Source organism: Lepidochelys kempii, chromosome 2, assembly GCF_965140285.1.
Source record: "Lepidochelys kempii isolate rLepKem1 chromosome 2, rLepKem1.hap1, whole genome shotgun sequence".
NCBI classification, from domain to species: Eukaryota; Metazoa; Chordata; order Testudines; family Cheloniidae; genus Lepidochelys; species Lepidochelys kempii.
The window spans coordinates 138,175,671-138,193,864 of record NC_136381.1 but is presented as its reverse complement, the minus strand read 5'-3'; the positions used below and the strand labels follow the sequence as shown (position 1 = coordinate 138,193,864).

The window sequence follows — 18,194 nt, the reverse complement described above, 5'->3', positions numbered from 1 at the left end:
CTCACCTTGTGCAGTAACTGAGGTTCTCCGAGATGGTTGTCCCTGTGGGTGCTCCCAACCTTCTCCCCTCTGCTTCAGAGTTCCGGCTTGATCCTCTGGGGTAGAGAAGGAACCGGGTGGCGGTTGGCTGCGCTCATGGGGTAGCTGCTTGAAGCAGCGTGAGATGGCTGCCGCGTGTGCGCAGCCAACCAGAGCACTGCTATCACAAGTCTCCGACTAGAAGTGTAGTGTGCCAAGACATCTAAAGTGGAGCACCCACAGGGACCACCTTCTTGAGGAACCCCAGTTACTGCACAAGGTGAGTAACCTTCTCATCCCTTCTCATTCCTCAGGGTTACTCAGGCTCATCCTGACATTAGATTGGACTTGGTTTCAGATGAATAGAGTTACACATGCTAACACTTCTTTTAAAAAACCCAAAACCTCAGCACATCCATTTAGATCACTCGCTGTAGCATTTACTCAGGAAACTCACCTCAGACAGTGTTTAGTTTTCAGTTAGATCTCTGTGGGTAACATAAGGAATAACAAGGGCAAAATGTTTTGCCCAAGTTCATGCAGAGAATGGTGACGAAGGATTAGAACTCTGCGGAGTCCCCGTTGCTTGGTCTAACCACTTGACACTATAGGCTTCAATTGGACATGTAGAATAAGTATTTCAAGGGGAGAGGGAAAGGCCCCAAACTTGTAAATGCAGTGCTTTATCTTGGAATGATGGGAGAGCAGGATGAAAGGGTGGTAACTTCAGTCCACTTATTGTAATTACTTTTCCTTTTGCAGTTCCCCCAGAGTTTATAATACCATTGGGTGAGGTCACATGTGAGACAGGAGAGACCATCGTTTTTAGGTGTAAAGTCTGTGGTCGCCCGAAAGCTTCAGTAACTTGGAAGGGTCCTGATCATAACACCCTAAGCAATGACAGTCACTACAGCATTTCATACAGGTACAGTAGTGTGTTCGCTTGTTTCAGCATTCTGAAGGAGAGAGTTCTGTGGAGAGCAGAATGACTTGTTTTCTTGAAAGTGTGGGGCATTGCCTTCAGTCCCATTTTACTTTTTCCATTCCCTCCCCCACCCCCCAAAATAAATAATGGAGTTCAAATTCCTGTTTGTGCTTTGACTGCACATAATAGGCTTTAGCTGCCAATCCTCCAGTTTGCTGCTAATCCAGAAATCATACAGTGTTGGGTGTGGATGAGTGTATGTTTGTTTTGGACAAGGGCATTAGAGGTATCTTCACGCTTCTTGAAAATCTCAGGAATAAACCATAGTCTCAGCAAGCAGCATTAATGCAGGATTTGTTCTGTAGGAGTTCTAGAGGAGGACTGCAGGGAATTGTAATGGAGTGTAGCTGATCTAAAGGTTTTGTATGAAATGTTTCATGTCTTTGTGAAACTACAGAGGAGTCACTGCTGGAAGGGCTCTGGCTCTTTATCTAAACCAGAGGTCCCCAAATTGTTGCGTGCCTCCCTAGGGGGCATGAAGGAACGTTTGGGGGAGTGCAGCTGGGGCCTGGGCCAGCCCGCACAGGGGGTGGGGGAGGGAGTGCCACCTGTCTTCTTTCCTGGCTCAGCCCTGGTTTCAGGCCCCCCCCGGTGCCAGGGCTACTGGCCTTGTGCCCAGAGCTCCACTCCGGTGCCCTGGCTGCTGGCCTCGCTCCCAGGACCCCAGCCGAGGCTCTGCTCTCAGTCGTGCCCTCAGCTGTGGCCCCAGCCTTGGCCCCTTTACCCCGTCCATGTATCTCCCCTCCCCCGCCCTTGGGCCATGGCCCTTCTCCTGGCCCCAGAGGTGGGAGGGGGCACGCAAGGTAAAAAGTTGGGGGACCACTATCTAAGCATCATTGATTTCAAAACAAGGGGTTAGAGTTTAAGGGCCAAATGTAGCCAATTTTGAAAAAATCAGTTAAAAGAAGTTTAAGATATTGCATCTGCTTAAGTCTGCCTGGCAATTGTTGTGACTCCATCACACTTTCCTAATTTATTTATTGTTTTCTTCTCCCCTGCTGCTGTTAGAGACCCACACCAACTGGGAGAACTGTTTAACTGGTTACACACAAAGTGCTGTCAAATGCACAAAGTAAATATCCTGAACAAATAAAGAGGAAATAATAGTGAGGTGTTTATTGAATAAACTTTCAGTTATTGGAAACTTTAGTGGTACTTGCAATAATAGCAAGTAAAAATTGGAATGCAGAAGTGAAATTTTCTGCTAGTTAGATGTTTGTCCTTTCCACCAAACACAATCTCTGCTCCAGAGAGGCATAAAGCTGGAATAGAAGAGGTTTTGCGGGGCTGAGGTTCAGTGTCAGACCTGAATGAGAAGCTGATACAGTGCTGACACCTGACTCAAGCTATAGTTATTAGTTCTCTATTTCACAGTCACTAAATTCACTTATTTTTGGTGACCTTTTTTTTTTTTAAACACAGAGGTGGTGATTGAATGAACTGAGAGTAAGATTAGTTAAATGTTGCTAGTCCTTTTAAAAATAAAATAAAATCCAGTGTTTTCCTGACACTAGATAGTCAAGCAAATGTTGTGGCAGAAAGTTTCGTTATGTTTTAAGCAATTGGATGACACTCAAATTTGTCCCGTGGCCAGCCTGGTGATGGAGTGACAACAACAGTACTCCTGAGTGTTTGGGAAGGAGGGTTGTACTGATCTTTCCGCCAGAGGAGGGCAGTATTAAATGGTTCCATAGGGGACTCTCTGACACAAAAGTTGCTACAAAATGGGGACTTCAGTATGGCAGGAGAAAAAGGAAATTCTTGATCTTCAGGCGTCAGAGGGTTTGCCAACAGGAGACGAGTTGTCAGATGAAGATTTTGATTCTAATGTGAGTCTGCAAGATGTCACTCTGAAATGCTCAGAGCTAGGATATACCATTATTTAGTGGAGTTGGTGGGCGTGTATTGTAAGAGTGCTGAATTTGAATGTAAGATGCGTTGAGAGCTGGAGACTTCTAAATAGGACATGGAACTCCCTGATTGATTCTAATGTGTTTTGCAGTGATTTAGGAGAAGTATCCTTGAAAATCATTGGTGTGACCACAGACGACGATGGTATCTATACCTGTGTAGCTGCAAATGATATGGGTTCAGTTTCATCTTCAGCCAGTCTTCGAGTTTTAGGTGGGTTTGTCTCCTTTGCCTCTTTTCATCTGATAACATTACCAGCAGTCTTGGGTTTCATAGGATGGCTATACATTATCCACAGTATGTAGAAAACCCTGGCCTCTGAGTTCATGAAATTTAGAGGTGATTTATGTCTATCTTTTTCACGGGATATGTGGTATTATATGTGAAAAAAAGCATAGAATCAAATGAAGTAAAAATTATAAATGAATCAAACTGTACCACAGAATCTCTATGGATAGAAATTCCATGCTCTAATAATAAGAATATATAGCGATAGGGATATATTACCGACCACCTGACCAGGATGGTGATAGTGACTATGAAATGCTCAGGGAGATTAGAGAGGCTATTGAAATTAAACACTCAGTAATAATAATGGGGGATTTCAGTTATCCCCAAATTGACTGGGTACATGTCACCTCAGGACGGGATGCAGAGATAAAGTTTCTTGATACCTTAAATGGCTGCTTCTTGGAGCAGCTGGTCCTGAAACCCACCAGAGGAGAGGCAATTCTTGATTTAGTCCTAATTGGAGTACAGGATCTGGTCCAAGAGGTGAATATAGCTGGACCGCTTGGTAATAGTGACCATAATATAATTAAATTTAATATCCCTGTGGCAGGAAAAACACCACAGCAGCCCAACACTGTAGCATTTAATTTCAGAAAGGGGAACTACACAAAAATAAGGAAGTTAGTTAAACAGAAATTAAAAGGTACAGTGCCAAAAGTGAAATCACTGCAAGCTGCATGGAAACTTTTTAAAGACCCCATAATAGAGGCTCAACTTAAATGTATACCCCAATTAAGAAACATAGTAAGAGAACAAAAACTTGCCACCATGGCTAAACAACAAAGTAAAAGAAGCAGTGATGGCAAAAAGGCATCTTTTAAAAAGTGGAATTTAAATCCTAGTGAGGAAAATAGAAAGGAGCATAAACACTGGCAAATGAAATGTAAAAATACAATTAGGAAGACCAAAAAAGAATTTGAGGAACAGTTAGCCAAAGAATCAAAAAGTAATCGCAAATATTTTTTTTAAGTATATGAGAAGCAGGAAGCCTGCTAAACAACCCGTGGGGCCACTGGACGATCGAGGTGCTAAAGGAGCACTCAAGGACAATAAGGCCATTGCGGAGAAACTAAATGAATTCTTTGCATCAGTCTTCACAGCTGAGGATGTGAGGGAGTTTCCCAAACCTGAGCCATTCTTTTTACGTGACAAATCTGAGGAACTCTCCCAGATTGAGGTGTCATAAAGGAGGTTTTGGAACAAATTGATAAATTAAACAGCAATAAGTCACCAGGACCAGATGATATTCACCCAAGAGTTCTGAAGGAACTCAAATGTGAAATTGCAGAGCTACTAACTGTTATCTGTAACCTATCATTTAAATCAGCTTACGTACCAGATGACTGGAGGACAGCTAATGTGATGCCAGTTTTTAAAAAGGGCTCCAGAGATGATCACAGCAATTACAGGCCGGTAAGCCTGACTTCAGTACCAGGCAAACTGGTTGAAACTATAATAAAGAACAATATTGTCAGACATATAGATGAACATAATTTGTTGAGAAAGAGTCAATATGGCTTTAGTAAAGGGAAATCATGGCTCCGCAATCTACTAGAATTCTTTGAGAAGGTCAACAAGCATGCTGACCAAGAGGATCCAGTGGATATAGTGTACTTAGATGTTCAGAAAGCCTTTGACAAGGTCCCTCACCAAAGGCTGTTACGCAAAGTAAGCTGCCACGGGATAAGAGGGAAATTAGTAACCAGTTAAAAGGTAGGTATAAATGGTAAGTTTTCAGAATGGAGAGAGGTAAATAGTGGTGTCCCTGAGGGGTTCTGGGACCAGTCCTATTCGACATATTCATAAATGATCTGGAAAGGGGATAAACAGTGAGATGGCAAAATTTGCAGATGATACAAAATTAAGACCCAAAGTTAAGACCCAAGCAGACTGCGAAGAGCTTCAAAAGGATCTCTCACAACTTTGTTTGTGACTGGGCAACAAAATGGCAGATGAAATTTAATGTTGATAAATGCAAAGTAATGCACATTGGAAAACACAATCCCAGCTATACATATAAAGTGATGGGGGTCTAAATTCGCTGTTACCAGTCAAGAAAGAAATCTTGGAGTCATTGTGGATAGTTCTCTGAAAATATCCACTCAGTGTGCAGCGGCAGTTAAAAAAGCGAACAGAATGCTGGGAATAATTAAGAAAGGGATAGGTAATAGGACAGAAAATATGTTGCCTCTGTTTAAATCCATGGTACTCCCACATCTTGAATACTGTGTGCAGGTGTGGTAGCCCCATCTCAAAAAAGATATTCTGGAATTGGAAAAGGTTCAGAAAAGGACAATTAAAATGATATGGGGTATGGAACAGCTTCCGTATGGAGAGAGATTAATAAGACTGGGACTTTTCAGCTTTGAAAAGAGATGGCTAAGGGGAGATATGATTGAGGTCTATAAAATCATAACTGGTATAGAGAAAGTAGATAAGGAAGTGGTGTTTATGATTTCTCATAACACAAGAACTAGGGATCACCAAATGAAATGAATAGGCAGTAGGTTTAAAACAAATAAAAGGAAGTATTTCTTCGCACAACGCACAGTCAAGCTGTGGAACTCCTTGCCAGAGGATGTTGTGAAGGCCAAGACCATAACAGGGTTCAAAAAAGAATTAAATTCATGGAGGATAGGTTCATCAATGGCTAATAGCCAGGATGGGCAGGAATGGTGTCCCTAGCCTGTTCGCCAGAAGCTGGGAATGAGCGACAGGAGATGAATCACTTGATGGTTACCTGTTCTGTTCGTTCCCTCTTGGGCACCTGGCACTGGCCACTGTCGAAAGCAGGATACTGGGCTAGATGGACCTTTGGTCTCACCCAGTAGGGCCATTCTTATATTCCTTCGCCAGTAGCCTCAGCAAGGCTGGACAGATTTCAGAAGTGAACTAGTTTGGGGCACCCACAGATGGTAATCCTGTGTGGGAAGAGTTGAGTTTACTAGTTCCTTGAGTGGCTCCCAGCTTGGCCCGGTGAGTCAGGAATCCTGTAGTGATTTTCTTGTCCCAGTTGGCAGTCTCAGTGGCTACCAATACCAGCTGAGATCTGTATTGAAATCACGTTTTCTAAGTCTGTATTCTTAATGCCATTTTGGGCGAAAATTGTGTCATCTCAGAATTTCTCAAACCCACAAGAGATCAAACACTAGTGAGATGTCCCCTTTGAGCTCTTTTTCAAAGCTCTTTCACTCTAAATAGGGAAGGCCAAATGCTTAGTGGCGCATAATTCTTCATCTCCCGTTTCTCAGATCCAAAAACCACACAATCCTCTTATGTGGCCCGTCTAACACTTTCAAGCAGTATCTTACTTCAGGATCTGAAATAAAGCAGATTTTTTAAAGCATGTATGTGGGGGAATAAAGGAACACTAGCAACATAAAAATGACTGTTTTACTTCAGGATCTTTTACCTACTATAGCTACATGTCACTGTTTAAGATGAGAATATTTTTTCTGGTTTGTTTACTTTATGCTTTTGACAGAACATACATAACAGTTTCAGTGTTTTGTTAACAAATTTCCCTTTTTTTAAAACGGGTCCTCCACCCAGCAGTTGGGAAGCAAAAGACATTTTTAAAAACATGAAAAATTAAGTAAAGTGGTAAAACAAAAATTGGTAGGTGATTTGGGCAGGTGAAATACCTGAAACTACTTAAGTCATTTTTTTAAATTGTCAAGCTCATGTTTTGTCATTGATTTGGATACAATCAATACAATACAATACAAACCTCTATAGATGCCCATTCTGTGCTCTGTCCATTCCATAAAATAAAACACAAAATGAAATACAACAAAGGACTGCTCATCCTACCCTTGACACATGTGCCAGCCAATATGGGGACTATGAAATAGACTTGGGCTTCCCCAAAGCCTGTGAGGGGAAAAAAAAGGATGAGTTTTGTAGAGTGTCTGGAAGCTTAAGTCTAGGCTCTGAAATAAGTGACCTCTTAGATCACCAAGTCTCAAACCACTTAGGGTTTTATAGGCAACATCACCACCACCACTCTGAATTGTATTGGCAACCAATGCAGATCTCATAACGTGTGCTCCTGATACATAACTCCTTTCAATAAAACAGTCAAGGCATTCTGCACTATCTTCAGATTTGAAATAGTCTGTGTATGTAGCCCAATGTTGAGAGTATTGCAGCAGCCTGGTTTTGAGGTGATAATGAGGTGGGCATAATTGGGGCAGGCTAGTTCCTCATTGGAAAGGAAAGTCCTGCTTTTCTCACTAGGTACCTGTGGGGGGAAAAGGCCTCTTGGCCATAGTTAAGGCTACATTTTAGTCATTCTAATTTTTAGTAAAAGTCATGGGCAATAAACAAAAATTCACGCCCTGTGACCTGTTCATGACTTGTACTATATACCCCTGACTAAATCTTGGGAGTGCTGCAGGTGCTCGAGAGGGGGCCTGTAGGTGCTCAGGGAGGCAGCGTGGGGAGGGGGGAGGTCTGGGGGGGGTGGCGCGAGTGCTCCAGGAGGCACCGTGGGTGCTTGGGTGGGAGCAGCCCGGGACCTCCGCTGGTACTAATGGTGGTGTGGGGGGTTGGCAGGCTCCCTATCCGGCTTCTTGGAAGCACCGACATGTCCCTAAGCTCCTAGCTCCACACACTGCCAGCTCCACAGCTTCCATTGGCCAGGAACTGCAGCCAATGGGAGCTGCGGGGGCAGAGGCAGCGTGCGGAGCTAGGAGCTGATTGAAGGATATGTTGTCGCTTCCAGGAAGTCCCCCCAAGGTAGATGCTACCCAGAGCCCTCACCCCCTCCCGTGCCCCAGCCCTCCCCCTCCTCCCCAACTCCTCCTGCTGCTGCTGGGGAGGGGGAGGAGACGGTGGCCCAAGACTGCCCCAGTAGCGGCCAGTGCAACTGGCCCAGGGGTTACCTGAGCTGCTCGGGCAGCCCCGGAGCCAACTGTACCAGCCACTCAAAAGTCATGGAAAGTCACAGAATCCGTGTTTGGAACTTGGGCATGCTGGAGAAGCCAGGGATCTGATGACACACCCAAGTTACATACCTGTGTTTATAAATGGCAATTTCACTCCCTCAGTAAAGGACCCCAATATACATCCCACCTATTCTTCTGGCTGCTGCTTCAAACCCACCAAGCTTGTCACACTTGTCCAAATAAGTCACAGCCAGCTAGCCCTTTCCAAGCTTGAAATTATATATTAAATAGGTTTTACTCCACTGTTATGTCAGCATACTTGTGTGCACTGCTGCCCATGTTGTCTCACTCCTGCTTCCAGCCACTTCATTGCAATTGACCATACGGTAATACCCTGCAGGAACGCTTCCTCAGCACAGAGGAATGATAGCCCACAGTTAGCTTCTGGGCTCTTGGAGAGATGAGAACAGAGCCATTCAAGAACAATTCCTCTCTCCTTTGCCTGGATCTGTAAGCCAATAAAGGAAGCTTCATAAGCAATGGTATCAAAAGCTGCTGCAGATTAAAAAAAAAAAATCAGTGTGGAAATGTCATCAATTTATTTACAGTTAGAATAAAATAATCAGAAGTTGCACTGGTTGCACTAGCTATCTCACACTTCCACTAGCTATCCCACACTGTGATGTAATTAGGATCAAGGAAATCTTAGAACTCAAGGAACTGCTACTGTCCCTGCCACAACTTTCTTGATGACCTTGCCCAAAAATGGGAGACTGAATGCCAGTTGACAGTAAGCCAGACTGGCAGCATCAAGCATTGGTTTCTGGACCATTAGCCTTACAGTGACAGCCAGTATCCCTATTCCTCCTCAGCTCCTTGGCGGGAAATGCTGACAGCCTCAATAAACAGGGGCCTAAGTGCCTCTCCCCATTAAGCTTCACCAGCCCGTAAAGACAAAATTCCAACTCCTAGGTTGTAGGACAGAGCACCTGTATTTCTGCAAGGCCATAGCATGTGACCTTAAAATCTGTCACAATTCTTCAGACTCATGTGAGACTTCAGTCACCAGCCCTGTAGCCAACTTCTTGCATCATCTTTTTCAAGTCACTTATGTGATGACTTGTAGGACAAAGCCAGAGGAGAAAGGCATTTACAGGCCATTAGAATATTATTTTGTTCTCCATTATGGAAATGAAGTCCTACCAAACCATCAGGAGGGGTCAATCAGAAGAGCAATCTTAGCCCTCAAGGGTTCCTGAAAATCACTGACACCACTAAACAGGCCTATCACCCTTCCAGGATATATGCATCCCAGTCTCAAACCAAAAAAAGACAATGGTCAGTCCGTGATGGAGGAGTATTCATCCCTCCAAAATCCACTCCCAAATAATGCACGATTTCCAGAGTTTGTCCGGCCTACAGCCACCTGAAACAGTCCTATGGTTGTCATGGCAGTCGTGAAATTCTGAGGAGTATTCCTTTTTTAATATTGGTTGTTTAAATTAAGGCTGAAAATATTTTTTTGTACTAGAAATAATTCTACTTGTCTTTCCTTTAAGGTCCTGGAAGTGATGGGATCATGGTAATCTGGAAAGACAACTTTGATTCCCTGTACAGTGAAGTGGCTGAACTTGGCAGGTATGACTTACCCATGCCATTTCATTGTGAAGGTTGGAAAGTTCAGCCGGTGTGTGTGTTAGTCTCTGAAGGGTGGAAGAGAAATGTCCAAATATGACATTGGTTCAGATTATTTCTTTATGAAATCTTCTTGAAATTTACATTTATTTCTCGCAATGATCAATTGTTGGAGTCAAAAACAGAACACAGAATTGCTCACCCTGTGAAGAAAAAGTAACATAATGCTAAAATTCTGCCATAACTAGATGACATAGTTTAAATACAAAAGCAGTTTTGTTTATGCTGAAACTTTATTCATGGGCAAAATTAGAGGGTGTATGCACTGCATGTGTTTTATGAAAAATTGCGCAGGTTCTGCAAATGATTGTACATAAGTGCTCCATAAGATTGTACAGCACTCCCTTAGTTAAGTATCTTAGTCTTTCCAACAAAATCCATTTGCATTACTTAGTCATAGTACCCTAGAAAACAGATAACATTCTGGATTTTACTTTTCTGGATATTTAAAAAGATTTTTGGTAACTGCTAATTAGTTATCAAGACCAGTTTGCTAGACTATTAATAATACTTAAAGTCTTTGAATGTAGTCAAACTATTCTACTCTACTCTACTCATGTCCCATTGGACATAGCCATAACATTTGTCCTAATAAAATTTTGTACAGTTTCTGGTCTTTTAGCACTGCCCTCAGCTAATTCTTTTCCTTTGTAATTGTTTTTCAGGGGCAGGTTTTCTGTTGTGAAGAAATGTGATCAGAAGGGAACCAAGCGAGCAGTGGCCACCAAGTTTGTGAACAAGAAGTTGATGAAACGAGACCAGGTTACCCATGAACTCGGAGTCATGCAGAATCTCCAGCATCCCCAGCTCATTGGCCTTCTAGATACCTTTGAGACTTCCACCAGCTACATCTTAATATTAGAGATGTGTGTGGGCTCTAAGTAACATTATGTTATGTATATGTGTAATCTTCATGCAACTGGGTATTGTAGTAGTTTGTGAATGATTTTGGAGAAGTTTAGGATTTCACAGAATTTCTAGAGTGCTTACATAAAGTCCTGGAACTCTCACATTCTATTTTTAAAGATGGCAATACTGAAATGTTCCGCTTGTCCATAATGGAAAGCAAAGGCCCTGGCTGTTCACAAGAACCAGTTCCCCCAACTAAAATCTCCTGTAAACAAGTTCCCATCGGAAGGGTTTGGTAAGGAGGGGACAGGAGGATCGTTGCAATGTAGAAATGATCCTCATAACAGCATCCCTCTGAAATTGTGTAAGTGGCTTTAGATGTGGTGAGAACAGGAGTAAGATGTGGATGGAGTAAATGTTCTAAAATGCTGATGTGCCTGGACTTCTCATCTCATATGTTGTTCCTCTCTTCCTGAAGCTGCAGTCTATCACATTTCAATATAAGCTGTAGTGGGTGGTGGAAGAGGAAGTTCTTTTTGTAGCATCCTAATTAGGTCAACAATTCCATGCTTCCCTGTTCAGCACCCCTCCACCCTCCTCCTCATTCTCCTAAGGTTTTTTCTTCTTTGTAAATGCAGCACAAGCATTAAAGGTTCCATCTGTACGTATGTTAACACACTATTCAAAGGGGTTCAAAATGCAGGTTCTCCGCATGTCTAACATGAACATGGTGCCCAAGACTTTCAAAAGAAACTAATGGTTTTAGGTGCTTCAGCACGTTATGAAAATCAGGCATCTTGAATGTTAGTGTCTCAGACTGGGCACCAAAAATGGAGGCCCCATAATATTTTTATTACATTGTTGTGAGCTGCTTTTCTGGGTTATCTTTACAGGTCTATGTAGTGGAAAGTCAGTAGATTAAAACTGTGTGAAGTACATCAGGGGTCTTCAGTACTTAAACTGGAATTGGGATTAGCTGTGTTGCCCTGGTATAGCTTCAGTTGAATAAAGCCGTCGGTTCTAGAGCAGTGTTCTTGCACTGCCTGTATTCTACTAGTATTTTTTAAAATTCACAATAGAAGGAATGTACCCATCAAAAATAGCTAGTGTTGCACAGTTTTATAGCATTTCTTTTATTGGTTGAAATTACTGCTTTTCCTTCTTTAGTCACCCCCTTCCAAAATGTGCTTCAGAATAGTAATCCTCACTTAACGGTGCCACATGATTAATGCAGAACGATTAATCCCAAGGGGCATCGAATTTGTCATTTGACTTCAAGAAAAGTAAGATTAAACTTCTAGTGAGTAATGGTAGCCAGGATTCACTAATAGTGAATTAACTGATGCTGTTGGTGAAGATAAGGACAGTTTAACTTGAAAATGCTTTTGAAACTTTAAAATTAGCAAATATGTTTTTTAAATGTTGCTGTTTTAGTGTTGCAATGAAATGTAACTCTTGTACTTCAATAGGGCTGACCAGGGTCGCCTTTTAGACTGTGTTGTGCGATGGGGAAACCTCACTGAAGGGAAGATCAGGCTCTATCTGGGAGAGATTCTGGAAGCTGTACAGTATCTTCACAACTGCAGAATAGCACACCTGGACCTAAAGGTGAGGAGCAGATGGTACTCCTGGAGTGTTACCAGAAGAGATTGCGATTTCTGGGGTGCAGCTGCATGCTACATACAAACTTGGGTCTCCTAGAAATGGCTTCCTAGAATGGCCATTGAGAGCCATGCAACCTTTGCCTTGAGCCATAGAATGCTCCATTCAAGGTTATATGAAGTGGTGGAAATTGCCACCCCCCATGCACCCCAAGTTGTTTTCTGCCACTGAAACAGAAAGTCTTAACTTCCTCTGTGTCTTCCAGTTTTGTTCATTAGCTGTTCGTGTCCATTTTCGTTAGATTTTGTGTAATGCACTCTTGATTTGTTTGCTTGGTTTTTGCCTAGGGAATTTGTTATATATATCGTTTTCTCCACTTGAAACAACAGAATCTATTGTGCAAATTGGGTTCAAGAATTGCTCTTCTTGTGGCTCCAAATTCTCCTTTTCTCTTTTTTGTACTCTGTCTGAGGTGCTTGGGTGAAGGGCATCTCCTGGATCGTTAGAATAGAATATCAGGGTTGGAAGGAACCTCAGGAGGTCATCTAGTCCAACCCGCTGCTCAAAGCAGGACCAATCCCAACTAAATTATCCCAGCTGGGGCTTTGTCAAGTCAGGCCTTAAAAACCTCTAAGGAAGAAGATTCCACCACCTTCCTAGGTAACCCATTCCAGTGCTTCACCACCCTCCTAGTGAAAAAGTTTTTCCTAATATCCAACCTAAACCTCCCCCACTGCAACTTGAGACCATTACTTCTCGTTCTGTCATCTGGTACCACTGAGAATAGTCTAGATCCATCCTCTTTGGAACCCCTCTTCCGGTAGTTGAAAGCAGCTATCAAATCCCCCCTCATTCTTCTCTTCTTGTTCCATCCATCTGGGTTTCACTGTTTGTATCTGATCCATTTTGATGGAAAAAGTCTTGAGGGTTTCAAGATGGATTTGAAGCTTGTTACTGGCCCTTCCTCCCACCCAATTTTGGTTTAGATGGGGAAATCTGGTACCAAGAGATCCTCTGTGCAGGAAGGGTCTGCTAGGCTGTAAGGGGCCTTGAACTCAGTTCTGCAGATTTCATTCTTGATCGGAAAAGAAGAGGAAAAAAGAGGCAGTACCATCATGCCCCAGATTCCTACTCATCTTCAAAAAAAATTAATTAAAAAAATTGGCTTGATCTACAGCTGTTGTGGGCCCAAAAAGTCAGAGCTTTCTAGTTGTTTCTGGGTTTGTATGGCATGCACAGCTGAATTCAAGAGTGGGGGTCTACTTGAGATCCAGTTACAGGTAAGTAACTTTTCTTTAATTCAAAACACAATAAAAATTCCACCTTCCCTCATTGCTTTTAGGAGGTGCTTGTAAGAGTTCCTGTGGTTTCCAGTGTGGCTCCAAGAGACTGATTTTAAACTTCAGCTCAGTTCAGCTGCCTCTATATTGTAAAATAAATGGCATGTAAATGTTAAGGGACACTTCTATGTTGGGGGAAAAAAATCTTTAACTTGCTACCCCAGTCTTCAAATATGTGCTGTTTGTTGTTTTTCTGTGTCAGAGGCAAGTAGTCAATGAGTATTATATACACAGTATCAGTCAAAAGTCGTTGGGTCTTCAAAATGCAGGTTTACAGGGTTCCTGTTTTCGGTGAAGCTTTTCTGCAGAACTCTTCTTGTGAGTTTTTGCCGACTAAGGCAGGACTGTGTTTCCTGTGTCATGACTGTGTGAGAACCTAAAACTTGATGATCACATGTTGCAGGATGCTGCAGGATTGTTTGAGGAGCTTGATAGAACGGTGCAGGAACTTTGTGGAGCTAACCATTGTAATCCACTTAGCTTGTAAATGTTTGCTGTGCTCACCAACTGACCCCGCTGGCGGGGAAGCAGTAAACTAGGGCGTTAGATGTGTGCTAGACTTATTTGAAAGATGGGTATGATTTTTCTCTTTGTATTTTCTAGCCTGAAAACATTCTGGTGGATCAGAGCTCAGCTAAGCCAACAATAAAACTGGCTGACTTTGGAGATGCCGTCCAGCTCAATACCACCTATTATATCCACCAGTTACTTGGGAACCCAGAGTTTGCAGCTCCTGAAATTATCCTCGGAAATCCTGTCTCCCTCACCTCAGATGTTTGGAGCATTGGAGTGCTCACATATGTCCTTCTTAGTGGCGTCTCTCCTTTCCTGGATGAAAGTGTAGAGGAAACTTGCCTGAATATTTGCCGCTTAGACTTTAGTTTCCCAGATGACTACTTCAAAGGAGTTAGCCAAAAGGCCAAAGATTTTGTATGTTTCCTACTTCAGGATGACCCGGCTAAGCGTCCTTCTGCTGCATTGGCCCTTCAAGAGCAATGGCTGCAGCTGGGGAATAGCAAAAATGTTGACAGCATTGACATATCCAGACTGACTTCGTTCATTGAGCGGCGAAAACACCAGAATGATGTTCGACCCATTCGTAGCATTAAAAACTTCTTACAGAGCAGGCTCTTGCCAAGAGTTTGACCTCGCTTGAAATTCTCTCTCATTCTCTTTCACCTGCCAATCAAACTGGAGATAGAAATCTCCTGCCAATCAGCTGTTGACTTGAATTTTGGAGAAAAAAACAGAGCCAATCAGCTGCTAGAATGTTCGTGTGAAAATGCATTCCAAGTAAACCTGCACACAGTAGTACTTGGGACTAGCAATGCAAACTACGCTGAGGTGGAGAACTATAGCATTGTACTCTGTGAAAGGCAGTCAAGAGCGTTACAGTAACAGTATTTTATTCAGGTTTCTGCAAAAAACAAAAAAAACACTTTTTTAAAAAAACAAACTGATAGAATTTTGCAAATGAATTGATCTATCATTTTCAAGATGTGTTCAAGGAAATAAATGCCTATGTTCAAAGCACTGGTATTAACGAACAAACAAAGACAAATATCAAATCACACCTGGAGAAAACTCACCAAATTGGCTGCCCACTGATATAGACTCCATTGATGTCCGTTTTTCACTTGGTCCTAGAGCTTTCCAGTTGCCTCGCCTGTATGTATCTCACATAGCAGTGCACTGAGATCAGACTCTGCTTTTAAGTGCATCCAACCTCAAAATTTTTGCATACAAATAGAATGAATCGTTTTGCTCTGATAAAATGTAGGCCTTACTTGTATATAGACTGTTACCTGCCTTTGGTTTGTAATTTTTCTCCCCCTCTCCCTCCTTCCTAAATGGTGGTATACCACTGTGCGGGTCTTCAGTTCAGGTCAGCCCTTGCTGTCCCATTCGAAAAGGACTTTGGGTTGGTGCCCAACCTGCCAATCTGATTGTCGAGCAGTATACAGCAGGATGAAAATACTGTAAATGCACTCATTTGGGATTTTGTTTTATTTCATATCATGTGCAATGTTGTGGCTTTAACATTTTATGCAACTATTTATGAGGACCTCTGTTGTAACTGTAATAAATATATAGAAAAAGCACATACTTAGTACGGTGAGCTTTATGGTTTTGTTTGTGTGTTTGGGGTTTCTGGGCGGGTGAGGGAGGGAATATTGTATCACACTGTCATTACTAGTTTAAGATGAGATTTTAGCATAAAACTTAGTAAAAAAAAATCTAGTGAGTTTTAAGGATTGTAAATAAATAAATTAGATATTCATAACCCAAATCACAAACTGAATAAGAAATAGGGTGACATTTTTAAAAAAATTATTATTATATTATTATTCAAAATGCCAAAGTATTACTTTCCCAAAATCAGTCTCAACATTTACGACTTTTTAGAATTTTCAAATCTGCGTTTACTGCTTTCTGTACAATAATTGAATGAATTTTTTGCTCTTTGGTGAAGAAATACATCCAAGCAGTAGTGGTTATAAGACCTGACACGTAATGTAATTGTATCTTATGTAACTGTTTTTAAGATTGAGGTAATATTAACATGTGATGAAATATTTAAAAAGACAGAGATGGTTTTCTGTGCATCAAGGAGTTCACATGGATGTGTTGTCGTCTATGTTTCTCTGTGCAAAATGCCATGTTTAATAAGGAAACTAAGCCTGCAACCCACACTAGTTAGATATATGGGTCTTAAGCCATAAACTGGCTTTGGTTAGTTTTAAGCTTTGCCGCTTCCATTGTATTCTATTTATTCCTTTTTGTTTGTTTTTTGTTTGTTTTGTAAAGTTGTACAGAAACTTTTTAAAAGAAAATTGAATTCAAAACTGGATGTGTATTCATACCAACCTCATAACATCTTGTTCGTGTTTATTTTCCTCTATTATTTCAGTTAAATTTTTACTTTATTTTGCATGTATATTTCTTTGTACAGTGACGTTATGTGTTTAAACAGTATGATGTGATGTAAATATTTTATTTTGCCATCAGTTATTTTAAAAAAAAATTAAACATATTTGACATATTTGTCTGATCTCTCTTGTTTTAAGACCTTATGATCTAGGTCTTCCTATATTTCAGTGGTGCTCTGCACTGAAGCTACAGCAATAGTTCCTTGCTATAGAATGTGATTTAAATTGCCTATTTTAAAAGCCGGGAGTATGCCCCACAAAATACTGTTTGCCCTTTACTTCTAAGTGTTGAGTGCTTTGCGGTATCCTTGTCTTCCCACATGATTAGATAATTTGATTCGCTACCCTTCTGGGACTTGTTTGTCACTGCATTGTATACCTTTAGAGCAACTGTGGATACAACAGTTGCAGCCAGACGTCACCCAATTAAGGGCCACATTGCCAATTTATCAAGAAACCAAAGGATCAAAATTAAATCATATAAAATGGAGTATATTCCAGTCACTCTTATATTTAATCTGGAGCATGCTACCCATGAGGAAAATCGTTTTAATCTAGGGATGGTTTCATTATTGCTGATGTAACTCCATCTAGATCCTTCAAAGGATTCAGGTGGAAAGCTTTTGAATATGTACACTTCTTGTCCTTACCTTATTTGCAATTCAAAGATGAATTTAAAGGTCCGTAACTCAATATGTAGTACTTCTGCATGTCAATTCATTGAATTCCTGATTTTCAGGATTGTATATTGCCCAGCTTCAAAAACTAGTTGTTTCTCTCTCTTCCCTGCACCCACTTCCCTTCCCCACGCACAATTTGCCATGGAAATCCCAGAAATAAACATACAGAATATTCAGAGATCTATCTGACAGGGCAAACAGCCTGAAGTCTCTTCTAAGGTATGAAAATAAAATACCCCATCCCAACCTATTGTTTCTGTTATAAACGCTCAAGCTCCTTGCTGCTCTGTGATTACACACCTGTCCCTCCTCTTGTTGAGCAGGAAAATGGATTAGGCTTGGCAATAAACCACAGTGGGGAAGAGGATTAACCCAAGGAGAGTATGTGTAGACATTACTCACCTGGTGGGTTTCAGTGACAAAAATGCGTTCCTTTCAACTAATATTAGTGGCAGAGAACTTGTGGGTGCACAGGCCCTGCTCTAGAAGTCTGCACAAGTTTGGGTGCTCAGGGTTGTTGTTTTTTTTTAATCAAAGAGAACGTTCATTTGTACCCCAGTCCCCTGCTTACTTCGAAGGCTGAGCACTCTAAGGGGGTTGTTTAAGGCTATTCAATAGGAATGTTCAGATGTGCTCAGAGGTCCCCCAGACACACATTTACCCAAGTTTTGGAGCGTGTCCACATTGCAGTCAGAGGTGTGATTGCAGCAGGAGTAGGCGTGACCTAGCTAGCTTGAATAACAATAACTGTGAAGTTGAGGCAGCATGGCCTGAACAAGCCCGGGTCCCTGAACTCAAGTGCACGCTACTGCGGTTTCACTGCTATTGTTATTTGCACTAACTAGATCAAAGCTATGTTGGGTATGACTACGCTTGTTGCAGTCAGACCTCAGATTACAGTGCAGATGCACCCTGGGTCCCAAATTAGCACAATTAGGCCTACAGGGGCAAGTTAAGCCCCTCAGACACAAGTGTGCAAACCAGCTGATGCGTGCAACATGCCT

General features: G+C 41.8%; 1 protein-coding gene across 4 annotated transcripts in view; it reads left to right on the top strand.

The window, feature by feature from the left end:
• Positions 1 to 15,684, top strand: part of TRIO (trio Rho guanine nucleotide exchange factor) — a 403,258-nt gene extending 387,574 nt beyond the window's left edge. For all 4 annotated transcript variants that reach the window (XM_073332315.2, XM_073332317.2, XM_073332318.2 and 1 more), the window contains 6 exons: positions 781 to 943; positions 3,006 to 3,127; positions 9,654 to 9,732; positions 10,455 to 10,655; positions 12,108 to 12,246; positions 14,184 to 15,684. In XM_073332315.2, coding sequence (XP_073188416.1) covers positions 781 to 943; positions 3,006 to 3,127; positions 9,654 to 9,732; positions 10,455 to 10,655; positions 12,108 to 12,246; positions 14,184 to 14,726 — 1,247 coding nt within the window. In that variant the 3' untranslated portion in view covers positions 14,727 to 15,684. The remainder of the gene's footprint in view (positions 1 to 780; positions 944 to 3,005; positions 3,128 to 9,653; positions 9,733 to 10,454; positions 10,656 to 12,107; positions 12,247 to 14,183) is intronic.
• The last annotated feature ends 2,510 nt before the right edge of the window (positions 15,685 to 18,194 follow it).